Here is a 15,170-nt window from a genome sequence, read left to right as displayed (position 1 = left end):
TATCTGCTTCAGGGCTTCTGTACCTTCCAAGCTGCATGACCTTTTTGAGCAGGCTGGGGGCGGCACGACATGCAGGATCTGCCCCTTTGCTGAGGCCACAGCACTGCGAGAGCAAAAATGCAATGCAACATGAGCAACCATCTCTAAAGTTGAATGGTTTGCTCCAGGAGCCTGAAGGGCCTTCCAGCTGTCTGGGGTCGGATGTGTGGGCTTTCCCCATCGTCTGAGCCGTGCCGGCAAACCCACACCATGGCTTTGGCTGGTGGTGCCCCCATCTCCTGCTGCTTTTATTGACATGACATTGATGTGGATGTAGAATACTGTAAACCTGCAGGAAATGTTCTACACTTACTGTGGTGGGACCCCGGTTAGTGTGGGTATGCAGCAAAGCACTTCCTTGCCCTGGGAGGGCTACAGGAGCTGGGCAGGGAGCCAGCATTTTGCTAATCTTTACCAGAGGAAGCGGAGATGGGAGGGAGGCCTCGATGCAGGGATCAAAACAATTGCCATGTTTAAGCCATTAGCTCTTTAAAACTTTTAAATCCTAATGCCACAGTTCCTGTGACACAAAATTAAATACCCCACCCGCATCCTCAGGCCATAAGGCTGATGGAGGACACGCCAGCATGCTGACAGCTGCATGGTGGCTCCCAGGTGTCAGGTTTTTGGGGTAGATAATTTCATCACTGCTTCATCAGGTTCCTATTTTCTTCCTAATATGGATGGTGATGCTGTAGTCCACAGGCCCTCACAGCTGTGCTGCCAGCCCATGGCAGGGTGGCCATGCCAGCTGCCCCCGCCCCTGGATCTGGCCAGGGACCGGGATCACAGAATCACAGAACGGTAGGGGTTGGAAAGAACCTCTGGAGGTCATCTTGTCCAACCCCCTGCTTGAGCAGGCACACCCAGAGCAGGGGGCACAGGAATGCATCCAATTAGGTTTTAAATGTCTCCAGGGAAGGGACTCCACAGCCTCCCTGGGCAGCCTCTTCCACTGCTCTGGCACCCTCACGGGAAAGGAGTTTTTTCTCATGTATATGTGGAACTTCCCATGTTCCAGCTTGTGCCCATTGCCCCTTGGCCTGTCATTGGGCACCACTGAAAAGAGTCCAGCCCCATCCTCTTGACATCCACCCTTTAGATATTTATAAGTATTCACAAGATCTCCCCTCAGACTTCTCTTGTCTAGGCTGAACAAACCCAGGTCTCTCAGCCTTTCCTCATAAGGCAGATGTTCCAGTCCCCTGATCATCTTGGTAGCTCTCTGCTGGACTTGCTCAAGCAGTTCCACATCCTTCTTAAACTGGTGGGCCCAGAACTGGACACAGTGCTCCAAATATGGCCTCACTAGGGCAGAGTAGAGGGGGAGGATAACCTCTCTCGGCCTGCTGGCCACATTCCTTTCAATGCAGCCCAGGATATTGTTGGCCTTCTTGGCCCCAAGGGCACGGTGCTGGCTCGTGGTCAGCTTGCTGTCCCCCAGCACTCCCAGGTTCCTTCTCAACAGAGCCGCTTTCCAGTAGCTCAGCCCCCAGCCTGTACTGGTGCGTGGGGTTGTTCCTGCCCAGGTGCAGGACCTTGCAGTTGCTTTTGTTGAATTTCAGGAGGTTCCCCTCGGCCCAGCTCTCCAGCCTGTCCAGGTCTCGCTGGGTGGCAGCCCAGCCTCCCGGCGTATCAGCCGCTCCTCCCAGCTGGGTATCACCAGCGACCTTGCTGAGGGATCTGCAGGTCCTGCTGAGACGGGGGCGCTTTGCTCAGCGGCAGAAAGCCGCGCCGTCTGAGCCCTCTGGACACCACGCTGCCTCCTTTCTCCTGTCACGGAACCCCGTGACAAGCCCGGGCTGTTCTGCCCACGCTGCAGTGCCAGGGCACCCCACAGCAGCCACAGCACCTCCGCGTCGCGGCAGAGGGGACGCGGGGGCACCCCGCGCGGGGCTGCGGGGGGCAGCGGCGGCCTTTCCTGCGGGAAACCGCGCACACAAACCGGTCACGCCTGCCTCCGTGTGCCAGCAAACAGCCCCGGTACAACGGCACGCGTGCTGGAGGCCACGCGTGTGCAAGAGCCTCACGCGGGCGCCGAGTGCCACACGTGCGCAAGGCTCGCCCACCCCCGGGTGTGCCCGAAGCCCCCGCGGCGCGCAGAACCGCCCACGCCCACCCCCGCCGCGTGTAAGGGCGCCCGCCCCGAGCGGGGCGGTGCCACCGCGGACGCGCACGCGCACGGCGGCCGAGGGGGTGGCGGTCCGCCGGCCGCCAGGGGGCGCGGCGGCGGCGGGACGGGCTGAGGCGCGGCGGGGCGGTGGCGGAGGCCGGAAGCGGGCGGGAGGGCGGCGCGGCGATGGAGGCGCCCTCGGTGCCGGCCGCCTCGGCGTCGGGCGCGGCGGGGCGCGGCGGGCCCATCAAGGGCATCCTGAAGAAGGGCGGCGGCAAGTTATCGGCGGGGGGAGCGGCCCCCGGGGCGCGGCGGGCCAGCCCGGCCCGCGACGAGGATGAGCACGGGTGAGGGCCGCGCCCCGGCAGGGTCCTGGCGGAGGCGAGGCGGTGAGGAGGCGGCGGCGGGCCTGGCCTGGCTTCCCCTCGGGCCCAGCGGCACCCAGCCGCCCTGCCTGCCGTGTCGGGAGAGGCCCGGGCGAGGGGCGCCGGGGAGCCGCCGCCGTCCTGGCTCGGACCGGGGCGCGGGGCGGCGGCTGGGAGCGCCGGTGTGGCTCTTTGTTGCCTATGAAGCGTTAGCAGAAGCAGTATTGTCTTGAAATGCTCCCTCTGAAAGGTTTTGTAGTGGGTACGGGGCTAGTTCGCAGTTCGGGAAATAGGCTTCGTCGTGGGAGGTTGATTCTCAGTCTTTTCAAAGGTCCCTTATTTCCCTGTAACCAGAAGCGTGCGCCGAGGAGAGAACCTCTCCTGGGTTGAAACATAAGTAAAACGTGTTCTGGGTTGTGCAAGATTCACCTGTAATGATTTCATGCTTGAGAACGTGCATTGGCCACGTCGTTTGAATTACAAGAAAATCTTGCTTTAACTGTAACATGCTGAGTTAGTCCAACTATGCAAGAAGTGGGATTTACCTGGCCAGCAGCTGCCCTTGACCAGGAAGGATTCCAGCACTTTTCATGTTAGCACCCAGTTTGCACGGCCCAGTGCTGCTCCGAGACTCCATTGCATTGTGATGGCCAGGATCTGACCCAAACTCTACATTTCTAAAATTGCTTTTGACAGGTTTTTCATTTGGGACCTCAGTCTTGCACGGAGAGAAATAATGATAAAATAAAATTGATGTGATTTTTTTTTCTGTATTATGGTAACATTCCTGTCCTCTTTGCCTAGTTAAGTCATGAATATAGTCTAAAGTCAGTGAGGTAAGAACAAAGTTTTTGGTTTGCTGCGTTGCCTGTGTTAGCTGCCCCTGCTTTCCAGGGGGACATTACTGCAACTGAAGGAACGAGATGAAGTTTTTGAAGGAGGTGAATATGACTAGCAGTATGCTACACAAATATTACCTTTTTTTTTCCTGGTCTTTAGTTTTAATATAATATAGCACAAGGTGTTCACTGCCACACCAGACATAAAGTAAAACTGGCTGTTGGTAGCCTCTGTTTCATTTTCTACAGTCTCTTTTGTACCGTCTTGATGAATGATCATAAATTAGAGTACAAACTGATGAGCTGAGTATATGGCGTATTGGTTATAGTACACAGCAGTCTCTTGCAAAGCAGGTAAGTGGGCAGGAGTCTAGCTTCTATGTCCTGTTTACCAATGTGAGTCAATAAAGCCAGTTAGATTAATTCTGAAATTGCCTTGCAAAGTAAAGGATATTGGCTAAACCTGGCAGGCTGCATTAGGAGATTTTCTGGGGAGATTAGTATATGGCATTTAAAGCTGATTTGTGTGCAGGTATTAATTTTGGTTGCCAACAGTTTAAATCAGTGTTATTTCTGACTTCAGAAGAACAATTTTGTACTTAAAAGAATGATAAGCCATACAGCTGTGATTTTTTTCTTTGGAGATCAAAAATTAGTTTTAAGGTATCTGTTTTCTTTGTGCACCTCTGTCAGCAGCCTCTCTACTTATTTCTAATATTGAAATTCAGATCTGAATACCTTTAAAAATAGCTGCAGATGAAAGAGCTCATTGTGTCAGCTGTCATCTTTCAAAGCGCTGTGTTCAGTTAGAGCTCTCATGTATTTGCATCATTATTGACCTTGCACTGCTGTTAGTGATGATAAAATTCTTTGTAATACTTCCCTACTGAAAATAAGATGCAAGGGGGAAGCTCATGAAATTGGGGCACCACTGGAACTGCGTCCTAAGAGCTGAGATCATGGTTTATACCATATTACATATACATTATATATATTAGGTAGATACGTTCTTGGCATTCCTGGTCTACGGTATTTTTTGTCTTAAGGCTCCTGTAAGAGCCTGCAAACTATTTGATCTGGCATTTTACAAAGTAGATACGTAAGTGTGTGTGTGTAAAAACAGCTGCGTTGGAGCAGGCGAGAGAAGCGTCTGCTATGCTAGGAGCAAGTGAGGTGTGAGAGGTGTTCCTCTGTGTAACGTTGCTGTAAAAACTTCTCACTTGCCAAGGTGTTGTCTCAAAATTAAATGATATATGTAAAGATCGGAGAGAATACAAATGAGCACTTCTGAGATTTTTCAAATCTGATTTTCCTAAGGAAGATTAGATTTCATGTTTCTGTGTCTGAAGGGGTGTCAGGACCATCACAGGAAAATGCTTCCTGTGATGGTCCTAAGCTCTGCCATTAACGTTATGCTGCGCAGGCATGCCTAAGCATGCTAAACCAGAGACAATCAAGGGAGGTGCGTGTTTTTAGAGCACTTAGTCACCTTCCTGTGATGGCTTTTTACATGGAGGGGTAAAATGACAGGTTTGTTTGTTTGCCACTAACGATAATTTTTTTCCTAGCTGAATTTTAAATTCTGCTTTGGGAGGTGTTCCGCAGCCGAGGCTTTTAACGTTGGTATCTAAGTTTAAAGAAATTAGTGTGAAAAACTAAACCACTAAAATCTTCCTCAGTCTTGTATTGGTAAGCTACTGAATTGCCAGCTGTGGGCTGCCCAATTTCAAGAGCAGTGTATGCCAGAGACTCTCCTAACGTTGCCAGTATTATTATTAGATGTTGAGTTGTGAGCCCAGGCAACAAACCTTGATGTGCTCTGGGCAAGTGCGGTGAACACGAAACACGTGATGCATTTGTGAACGCAGAGCATCTGTCATACTTCCTCGTCAACTAAGCTCTGTCTCTTTACAGGGTCTGCATACCATTGTTTGACTGCTATGGCTGGTAAAAATTCTCACACGCTCACTATGTAACCGTATAGTCATCTTACGTTAGTCATAGATGCACTTTAAGCAGGTGTTTAGCTGATATTTAACTGGTGATTTTTCAGCTCCCAAATAGACAGGTTTGAATAACTGGCATTCCTAGACCAGAGCCCTTGCTTTGTCATCTTGAAGCTCATGACTCTCCACCCTGCCAGAGCAGGCAATCTGACTCACGTGTTGTCCTCTTAGGTTGCAACTCTTGTGTTGCAATTCGAACAAAATGATTAAATGAATCCTGAACCTCAAACATGAGAGCTTGGCATTGGTTACTGTATGCTAAGGGATTAAGCTCACTTAATTTGTATTCATTTCTGGAGCGTAAGTCTGTGGCATGTAGGATTCAGCATTAACTGTTGCATCTACTTTTTCATCGCTTTAGTTTTTGTCCGTTGTATTATGCAGTGCTCTCCATAATGTAAAATTTAATTTGTGCTTGGAATTTTGCTTTATCAGTGCTGTTTTACAGATAGCATTCTGCTCAAGAGCACTTGTATTATTGAGACTGAACATGTTTTTCAAATCGAGTAATTTGTTACTGTAACAGTCAGTGTTTAAATAAGAGTAGTTAAGATCAAGTCTTCTAGCCAACTGCTTCCCCCCTTCCCCAAACCAAACAAAAACCAACAAAGCCGTGTCATGTTTGCTTCCTCAAATAATAATTTGCAACACTTCAGGAGTACGTTAATGCATAAGGTAATATTAAATACTGGAATTACTTTACTATTCTAAAACTAAATTTCTTGGTTTAGCCTGAAGGAAAGACCATGTTGTATGAAAATTGCAATAACCTTTTCGGGGAAAATGTGGAACCTGGTAGGTTCTCTTGATTAAACATTTCGGTGGCTTCTAGATCAGCGGAGGGGTTGCCTTCCTTGTGGCTTGTACATTTTGTCAGAGTAGACTTTTATTTCCGCAAATATACATAAAGTGGTGCATTCTCTGACTAACTGAGGAAATTCTAAATAAGGTAACATCTCTGATGCCTGTCTGTGTAAAACATGAAATCCCTCGACTTAATTACAGCAGCAAATCAGTTCTGTTTTATGATTCCGCTTCAGGATGACAAAAAGCAGTAGCAATAACCAGATGGTTCAGTGCTATTTACTTTACTGCAGGAAGTTATTTGTTGGTTGGTATTGTTTATGCAACAGTTTCACTAATAATCAGAGCAGCTCGCTGAGCAGAGGTGAGGTGGAAGTTATTTGGTTTTGTTGAAGTGTTGTGGGTTGTAATAAGAGGAAGAATGATTTTACAGTAACTTGTAACAAGAGCAAAGAGTTAATGGGACAGTGATGGAACAAGACCAGTAGTCTCTTAAGAAAATATATGTGTGTATATGAATAAGAATACATTGATAGATCACTGAGTTTATTTAGCTATTGTGAATTGTTAGGGAAATTAGGTTGCATTGATAATTTGTCCTGACTTAAAGTACGTATAGAACAGTATTTAATAGCTATACTTTGCACAAAGTATATTGTCATGACACACAGGCATGTTCATAGTATTTAATAGAGGTCAAAAGAAATTCTAACATTCCTTTTCAGTGGCCAATTGTTATAAGAAGACATGCCTTTGTTTTCTTATTTCAGTAAAAAATCCCAGAAGTGGGATGAAATGAACATCATAGCTACATACCACCCAGCAGGAAAAGATTATGGCTTGATGAAAATAGATGAGCCAAGTACGCCTTATCACAGGTAGGCTTGCAAAACTGCTGTCCTAAATGATGCCAGGTGACATAATAGTTTTACAGCAAAATTGACTTTGCGGACCTTGCAGTATTTACTGTAGCTGATTGCCTGACAGACTGTGCAGGCCTACTGGATATATGCAACATACTCAGATTTACAAAGCTTGTAATAAATGCTTATAGCTATTGAGGAGAACTGCTGAAAGTCGATTTTTAGAAGGTTTATGTCTAGTAGTCTTTTTTAAGCTTTAAATGGAATAAGTCTGACTTGTCCTGGGTTTTTTTCAGCTAACATCTGCATACTAGAATGTAAAGTTGTCATTCATAGTAATATTTAGATTAGATTTGGAAAGTTTTTAAAGTATTAAAGGAGTCTTTTAATGGAGTGTTGTAAGGTTTTTACTGTTTGATTGAGCAAATTTTAATCAGCAGATTATTGATAAAGGCTATCTTCTTTGTTTGCCTTCCAAGCATGGTAGGAGAAGATGATGAGGATGCAGTGAGTGATTCAGAATCAAATGAGCCCTTAAGAGCAGATGTGTTGAGTAAAAAGTAAGTATTGTCATAGAAAACTGACTAAAGGTTAAGATAATTTTCTCTTCCCTGGAGTAGTTTTTCATTATGGGAATTGCTGGTTTCTCTAGAAGTCAAACTTCTGCTATTGTCAAATTACGTAGTTCTCGGTGTTTGATAGTGCCACTGGTACTTTAAACCTCTTGCAGGTTGTCAGTACACATAAATATGGCAAAAAGAATGAACAAAGCAGTTTGTATGACTGTTCTGAAATGTCTTGTAATTTAAGTAGTGAAAAACTTGCTGCTTCAGCATTTTGTATTGCATGTTTTATGTAGACTGGCAGCTGCAGCTGAAGGCAAAGGACCGAAGATTATAGCACAGCAAGAGGAAAGCAGTGAGGAGGAGGAAGAGGATGAAGAACTAACACCTGAAGAACGAGGTAAGCATAAGTTGTTTTCTTTGGGGTGTTTTTTTTTTTGGGGGGGTGGGGGGTGGGGTTGGTTTTGGTTTTGTTTTGGTGGTGGTTTTTTTTCCTACAAATAATTTCAGATTATCACTAAGAAATATTTGGGAAGAAAAAGTGCTCTATAACAGAAAAATGTTGTTATTTGAAAATGGAGATAAATGGTCTTTGAAGGGTAAGCAAAAGGTTGGACAAATATGCTGTTTGTTTGTAATTTGGACTGTTCGGTTTGGGATCTACATACAAACAGGAATTTGCTGTTACTGGCTGACCCCTTGTATACAAGGTTAAGGTTTTGGAATTACTCTTAAACCTAGACAGCTCAAATAAGAAACTCTTCTGGTTTTGGGGAGAGGGAGTACTTCTTAATCTGAACATATTTCAGGTAGACTTAACAATTTGATGAGTACCGCTGCAATTAAGATGCTACTGATTTCTTGCAAACATACAGATAGTATTTCTGTTTTTTTCAAAGCAACTGGTAGATGGATCCAGCAGGATATCTACATTTATTCTTAAGTAAATTTCCTCATGCTTCTTCAGCAGAGATGATATTTTGTGTTAGCTTGGCCTAGAATATTTTGAGGAAGCAGCCAAACAATAATACTTCTAAGGTTTCAGGCTTGTGTTATCTAGCTATTGCTTCTCATCTTTCCTGGCCCCAACTTTGAGCATGTAACCTTACTATCCTAAAGGAATTGAAAAACAGTGTTGGGGCTGCCAATAAGCAAAACTGAATTTAATTATAATGTGTTACTGCTAGACCTGCTAATGTTTAATATATGGAGCAAAGTTAGGCTTCAGGCGCTTAGTTGGAGACAGGTTCTTTTAAAATAGTGCTTCAGCCATTCCAGTCCATCGATTGCTAGCCCTTTTGTAAGTCAGACTCATTTAAAAGAAAACTACACTACTTGAAGAAAATAATTTTAATTCAGTGATTGCTTGACCATATAACCAATGGACTTTCAAGCTAGGAATAAATTTGACCTAGGAAGCAGCTAGTTCCTCTCTGAAGAGGAAATAAACTGGGTTTCTTTTTTCCTTTTAAAAAGGGAAGAAATAAAATATTTGCATTTGTTTGTCCACAGAGAAAAAGAAGCAGTTTGAAATGAAGAGAAAAATGCACTACAATGAAGGACGAAACATCAAACTGGCAAGACAGCTCATTGCAAAAGAACTACATGGTGAAGAGGAGGACGACGATGATGAGGATGAAGAGATGCACGATGCTGCAGGTGTAGAAACAATGAATACAGAAGCTACTGAACATGGTAAGCTACTGATTAATCAAAAAGCATGTTTAAGTACTGGTGGTCCTTTCAGCTGTTGGGAAAGGAATACGGTCAAGTGTGAGGATGAATAGAAAGGGTACAGTACATATGTACCGCTCAGTGTGCAATAGTGCATGCTATCTTGATAGTTAGATTTGTAGCATGGTACCAAAACCATCAGTATTGCTAATTAAGTGTGTGGGTTTTTGTTTGTGACATAACAGAAAAGCAAACACCTCTGCTTCATACTATTTCCCCAGCAGTAGTGAAGTTGCCAGCATCTTTTTTAAAGGAAGAGCTGTCTTGTACAGAACACTTAAAGCTGTGGCCACATGGGAGAGCCTGGCCTGATGTTGTGGTTCAGTTCCCATTCTGCTCCCAAACCATCCTCTAGCCAGCAATGGGAAACTGGTATGAATGCTTCCTCCCTGTTGAGAGGAGTGTATCTAACTTCCTAAGAACTTCTGCCTGTCTTACTGTAATGTAAAGCTGCTGTTAGGACTTCAGTATGCACTTGTCCTTAAGCAGTAATGTTCATTTCTATAGTATGGGTTAAGTCTCTCAGCTTTGCTTTTAGTGCAGCTGCTGGAAGAAGGGCTGGGATTTTTAGCTAGGAGCTGTTTCTGGAACCTGCTTCAGGGCTGTCTCTTGGCAGGAAACTCTAAAACCATGGAGGCTGACACTTTCTCTTTCATCTTCAAGCTTCTCTCTGGGTGAAAAGGGTCAACTGTGTAATAAAAGTCTTCGATTTTTGTGGTGGCCTTCTGGTGAATAGTTATAGCTGTTTGCTACCCACCTCTGTGTGTAACAACACTTTGAACAAGTTTTTGGCATTAAAAAAATAGACATCTGTTGCTCGTGAGACTAGTGGCAGTAAAGTCTGTAAGCCTCATTCATCTGTTGCTTGGCAAATCTATGAGATGCTAGCACAATCTGCAGACTTGGGAAGATGCTGCATGGGTTTAACTTGGTTCACATTTGCCTTTCACAGCCATGTGAACTAGGAACTCTTCTAAAATTAGTTTACATTCCACACAGTAAAAAGGTGATTTGCAAAGTTCCATGTTTTTAAGTTCTGTGGATTGCACATTTTAGTCCCATTATTTATTACAGGAGGACTAATGCCTTCGTAATTGTTCCAAAAGGGTCATTTGGTATGTGTCTGAGACCCGTTAATGGACTGACTTTATCCAGTAACTTACTGTATGCCTTATAATGGCTATTTACTAGAACTTCACTCTCCAGGGGAAAGGAGGGCTCCAATAGGCAACCTTATGACCTTTCTCCATGGCTTGAAGCTGCCATCTCTCTGCACTCTGCTGTAAAACAGAGGCAACTCCGCTCCCCAGCTGCATTCTCCAGTGGAAAGAAGGCACACCTTTGCAGCATTTTTCCATCTCTATTGTTGAAGTCCATTCCACCTTGCCTCATAACCAGCTTCAGAGCCACAACTGGTAATTATCAATTTCAGACTGTTCATGGCCAATAGATTTCATAAATGTAACTGTTTGCCAGTTAATCAACCCATTAACTAACTGGTTTCCCTCCACACCATGGCATATAGAAATACTTTCTATTAACTTGACGTAGTTCTCAGTTCTTCATTTTTATTTTGTATCATTCTGCTTAACAAACCTTGATGTTTCATTATTTCCTAATCTCTGCATCAACTATCATAGCTTTTGGTTTCTGTACTTGATCAGATCTTCTGAGGTTAAGTACTGGTCTCACTTTTGTAGCAGCTGGTGAATTGAATGCTCTCAGACTGACCATGTGTGATTCTTTGTGGCAGGGTTGGTCAGAGGATGATGGAGTATGGACAAAACTGTTCATTATCCTCTCTGTCTTCTGCCACTGCCCACATTCTAAGAAATTCTTGCATTGAGGTGATAAATGTTCAGCACCATAGCTGTGTTAATGTCAAAGTTTTACTGAAATAACTTTTTTGAGATTACATCTCTTTAGCACCCTCTCATCTGTATTCCGTGGGCACAGAATAATTTCCTTACTCATAAATGTTAATTAAACAGGTATTAGAGCTATTGCTTCTCAAATAGCTGGTTTGAGCACTCCCTCCATGGGTTTTTTAGTAGTCTGTGCTTTTGGTCATGTCATGCTTTTGGATATATTAAGTGATTGGGTATTTAACACAGTATTTGAATTTGGTTATTTCCTTCATGGAAGTGAATCAGAATGCTATTAATATTCTTGTTTCTGAGATTCCCCTGTTAGGACTGTAAGTGTGTGGAAAGATTATTCATCTGGATAGCTTTAGAAGAGCTCTTTGACTTAAAATTGCTGTATTTTAAAGTGCTTGCTTATAGAGGAGAAAAGGAGGGTTTCCTTTACTCAGTATATTGGGTGATGCAGGAGCTGATTTTTATGAGGGCTTATTTTGGCTTCCTTCTGTTAAACCGACTAACAGCTCTGATGCTTGCTTTTAACTGCAAAGGAAGTGTCTGGGGGGGTTTCTGCATTTTGTATTGTAGCTACATTTTTGATAACTTCTTCCATTCCACTTCAGTTTTTCTGAAGTTAGGGAGATCATCTGGTGATGTGCCTACCACTCACCTATTATGTCTGAGACTGTCAACTTATGTGAGTGAGAGCTGGCATGCAGTGTCTTTTCATTCCAGTGGAATAACATGACTTCTATAGTACTGATGATCGTTCCAGGTAAAGATGTGACATAAGAGGCATTTCTTACTGGTCTGTCGTGACTCTAGGGCTTCACTGGCTCCTGGGTTCATTTTCAGGCCAGTTGAGACCCTCTTCTCACTTGGAATTTTTTTTTGTCCGTGAAGATCCATTAAAGGTTCTGTGCTTCTCTTACCTGATGCTCCTTTCTACCCTCTAATCCTGTCTGGTTTGTATTTGAGCAAAACTAACAATACTCTATTAATCTCTACACTCTCCTTTTGAAGAAGGGGCTAAAGGCTTGGGACAGGTTTTTAAGAAGGCTTCTGTCAGATGCCACCAGCTCTGCTAATGAGTTGCGCTTCTTGGTTACAGACTGAGATTTCTTGCTGATTGAAATGAAAATGGCGAGCCCAGTCAGCGATGGTGAGAACTGTTTGTTTATTTTTGCCCCAGTCTTTGTCGTGGGCTACCAAGTGTTTTAAGTGGATGGGTCATTCCTTTCTTGCCCCAGGTACCTGTAACTTATCCCATGTATATGGATTCTAGCAGCCAAGCTTTTTGGTGGAAAAGAAAGTTCAAATTGTAATAGACTGCATTAGGATTACTTGCTTCAGCATTTCAGCTTCTCTGGAATTTCTCTGGCTATTTCTTTGACTCCATGAATGACATAAATAGACTTTGCCAGCAAAATAGTGACCTTTGTTCCTCTCTTCAAACACTTTTCCTTTAAAATTCTCTTTGGAATCACTGAAGGAAAGATTACTGATGTAGCTAGATTTAAGCATGATGATGTCAATGCAGACCTGTCTTTACTTCTGCGACACAAAAGTATCACATAGAAGGGTGTGATCTCTAGCAATTCAGTTGACCAGCAGTAGAACTATTGTTCTTTCCTTACGGTTCATTTAGTATTCATTGCTATGATAACCCTGCTCAGACGCTGCTGGTAAGCTTAGCTGTCAGCTGATTGGCTGTGCTCTTCTGGCCTTTGGTAGACACAGAATACACTGTGTTTTCTTAACAGTGGTGAGTGTCACCCTAAAGATGGTGTAAGTGAGAAGGCTGGGAGCATACACAAATTAGTTGTGCTTGTTAGCTGTCCTATTCACTTGTTAAACTGCACTTGTTACCAAGTCTAACTTGTGCTGAAGCCTACCTGGCCTTTTTTAAAGACTGTCATCATTTGGATGTGGTTTTCTCTGATCTTTGCATTATGCTGCTGAATTTTCAGGTGCGCATATATATACACACGTGTGTGTGTGTGTGTGTATATATATATATAGAGTGAGCTTTTTCATATGAAAAATACTAATGAGAAGGAGCTTTCCCTAATTTATTGCTGTTCTTTGGCTCAAAACAATGAGTTTAATGACTTTCTGAAAAACACATTAGACTGCACTCCTTCATTTATACACTTGTTTTGTTCTAGTGTGTCTCATCTGGAATTGAAATTTGACCTAAAATGTACTATGCTTTAGTTTCAGGAACCTCGTATGTTAGTTCTGCAAATTGATCTCTCTTAACTCCTGGGTTAAATCCTGCCAGTTCCAGGGGTGGTGAGCGTTCAGTGCTTGGTGTGCTGAAGCGGTGTTAGCTATTTCTTCAAAACATGAGTGGAATAACTATTTTGGAAGTTTCTGCACTCTCAAACTTAAAAGCTTCTAGGTTGCTAAAAGGGGTTAGCAAACATTACCTTTGGAGAAGCAAAGATGATTTCAGGAGGATTTTTTGTGTGTGTTTTGAAAATATTCAATGAGTGCGAAAAATTACCAATTTTTTTGTAATCTTTCTTATGCAGCACATGCCTCTCGTGACCAGCTGGAAAGTAGAGCACACAGCATAGAAGAAATCTGTCCAGAACTGTAACTGCTTGTCAAAGACACAAATATAAACATCGCTTCATGATTTTTGCAATTAAGGCTCTTAAATACCGAGAAGCATATCAGCTACAATGTTTTATTGCCAAGAATGTTAATTTTAGACTTGTCCATTAGGCAGAAAAACCTGTCTAATTGATTTATTCTTGTGCCTAGTATTTCATGGAGAATACTGCTTCATAATCTGTTCAACCAGAATGGCATTCCCTGTATGTATAATGCTGATTATCTTGCGTAATGTACCGTTACTCTTCATGCTTTAAAACAGACAGTATCTTTTGGTTTTTCACTATTTATTTGACAGTGTTATAGGTGTATCTGTTATGGAAAGGTTTGGGATTCAAGAGCCAAACGGTACGGCATATATCACATTGACATGCAAGCTATTTATCAGATGTGTTAAGCAGTTTAAAAAGGGATTATTTAAGTCTTACAACTTTTTTGTAAAATGTTGACCTGTTAATCTAGATTTCAGTACGTTTTTACCTGTACTTTCCCAGTCTTTCCAAGAAGAGCTGTATTATTTTTTAAGAGTGGTGTCTGGAATCAGTCGTTAGCTTCTGACTAAGGCAGTATTGATGTCTGGTGGAGGGAATGTTTTACACTGAAAATGTGCTAACTTGAACTTTGCATTTAACTGTCATTCTCTCTTCCATCGGGACTGGGTTTTGTGGAGCTCTCTTTGGCTTACCGTGAGAAGTGGAAATTCCCTCCAACTTTTCTCTTAAAACCACATCCACCGTCGCTCTGCTGGCTCTTGTTTCAAACTTTTGGTCCTTTCAGTTGCATGAAGAGTGCTTGTGCTACCTGAGGAAAAACACCCACCTGTGAGCAAATCCACATCCGGACTGGGAAGATAAAGCGGAGTTTAGGCTCTGGCTGTTCTTTTATAAAGATAACTGCTGATGATCTCCTACTCATTTGGGGTTGGTAACCTGCATACTGAAAACCACTGGTCTGAACCTTCCTGTATCTATTGCATGTTACAGTAGCTGCTTTTGTAAAATGAAGGCTGTTTGGAAGAATAGAAGGGAGACTGCCTAATTCAAATCCTTGCTTATGGTGTGGTTGTATAGCCCCTATAAAGAGGGATTCTGAACCTCCAAGTTGCTGTAAACAACTTCTCACTCGGTGGAACTTGACTGGTGAATGTTCCAGTATTCAGAGTTGTTCCTGGTTTTACTACACAAATGAAGTATACACTTAAGCTTTAGCTCGGTTATAGAATACAGTGTATATCTTAACTTTGATCTGAATTTGATATGTTGCAAAAATCCATATAATTATATGGATCTATTTTAAAATGTCTTTTTGTCCACTGTATATGTGAAGTTTGAATAAAGGAATGAAAGTTATTTTCCAGTTA

The 15,170-nt window shown here is 43.3% G+C and overlaps 1 protein-coding gene across 5 annotated transcripts; it reads left to right on the top strand.

The window, feature by feature from the left end:
* The first annotated feature begins 2,301 nt into the window (after nucleotides 1–2,301).
* PPP1R2 (protein phosphatase 1 regulatory inhibitor subunit 2) lies at nucleotides 2,302–15,170 on the top strand. Of its 5 annotated transcripts, none has more exons than XR_010373880.1 (8): nucleotides 2,302–2,499; nucleotides 6,937–7,044; nucleotides 7,509–7,589; nucleotides 7,889–7,992; nucleotides 9,105–9,287; nucleotides 10,618–10,741; nucleotides 12,300–12,350; nucleotides 13,726–15,170. XR_010373880.1 is itself a non-coding variant. In XM_064457623.1 (8 exons), exons 1-7 carry the CDS (start codon nucleotides 2,339–2,341, stop codon nucleotides 12,302–12,304), a joined length of 798 nt encoding a protein of 265 aa, XP_064313693.1. In that variant the 5' UTR covers nucleotides 2,302–2,338; the 3' UTR covers nucleotides 12,305–12,350; nucleotides 13,726–15,170. The 5 variants fall into 5 exon arrangements, 4 of the variants coding, with proteins under 4 accessions (XP_064313693.1, XP_064313694.1, XP_064313696.1 ...); XM_064457623.1 differs by having other exon boundaries at nucleotides 10,586–10,741; XM_064457626.1 differs by lacking the exon at nucleotides 10,618–10,741 and having other exon boundaries at nucleotides 2,304–2,499.

The sequence above is a fragment of the Phalacrocorax carbo genome, chromosome 7 (assembly GCF_963921805.1).
Source record: "Phalacrocorax carbo chromosome 7, bPhaCar2.1, whole genome shotgun sequence".
Lineage (NCBI taxonomy): Eukaryota > Metazoa > Chordata > Aves > Suliformes > Phalacrocoracidae > Phalacrocorax > Phalacrocorax carbo.
The sequence above is the reverse complement of the archived record's forward strand: the minus strand, read 5'-3'. Positions and strand labels throughout refer to the sequence as shown.

What these genes read in the sequence shown, in the direction of transcription:
- PPP1R2 (XM_064457623.1), top strand. Translation starts at nt 2,339, where the DNA reads ATGGAGGCGCCCTCGGTGCCGGCCGCCTCGGCGTCGGGCGCGGCGGGG. An exon ending in CGCGACGAGGATGAGCACGG is followed by an intron (nt 2,500 to 6,936) that starts GTGAGGGCCGCG and finishes TTCTTATTTCAG; the next exon opens with TAAAAAATCCCAGAAGTGGG. An exon ending in TACAGAAGCTACTGAACATG is followed by an intron (nt 9,288 to 10,585) that starts GTAAGCTACTGA and finishes CATGGCTTGAAG; the next exon opens with CTGCCATCTCTCTGCACTCT.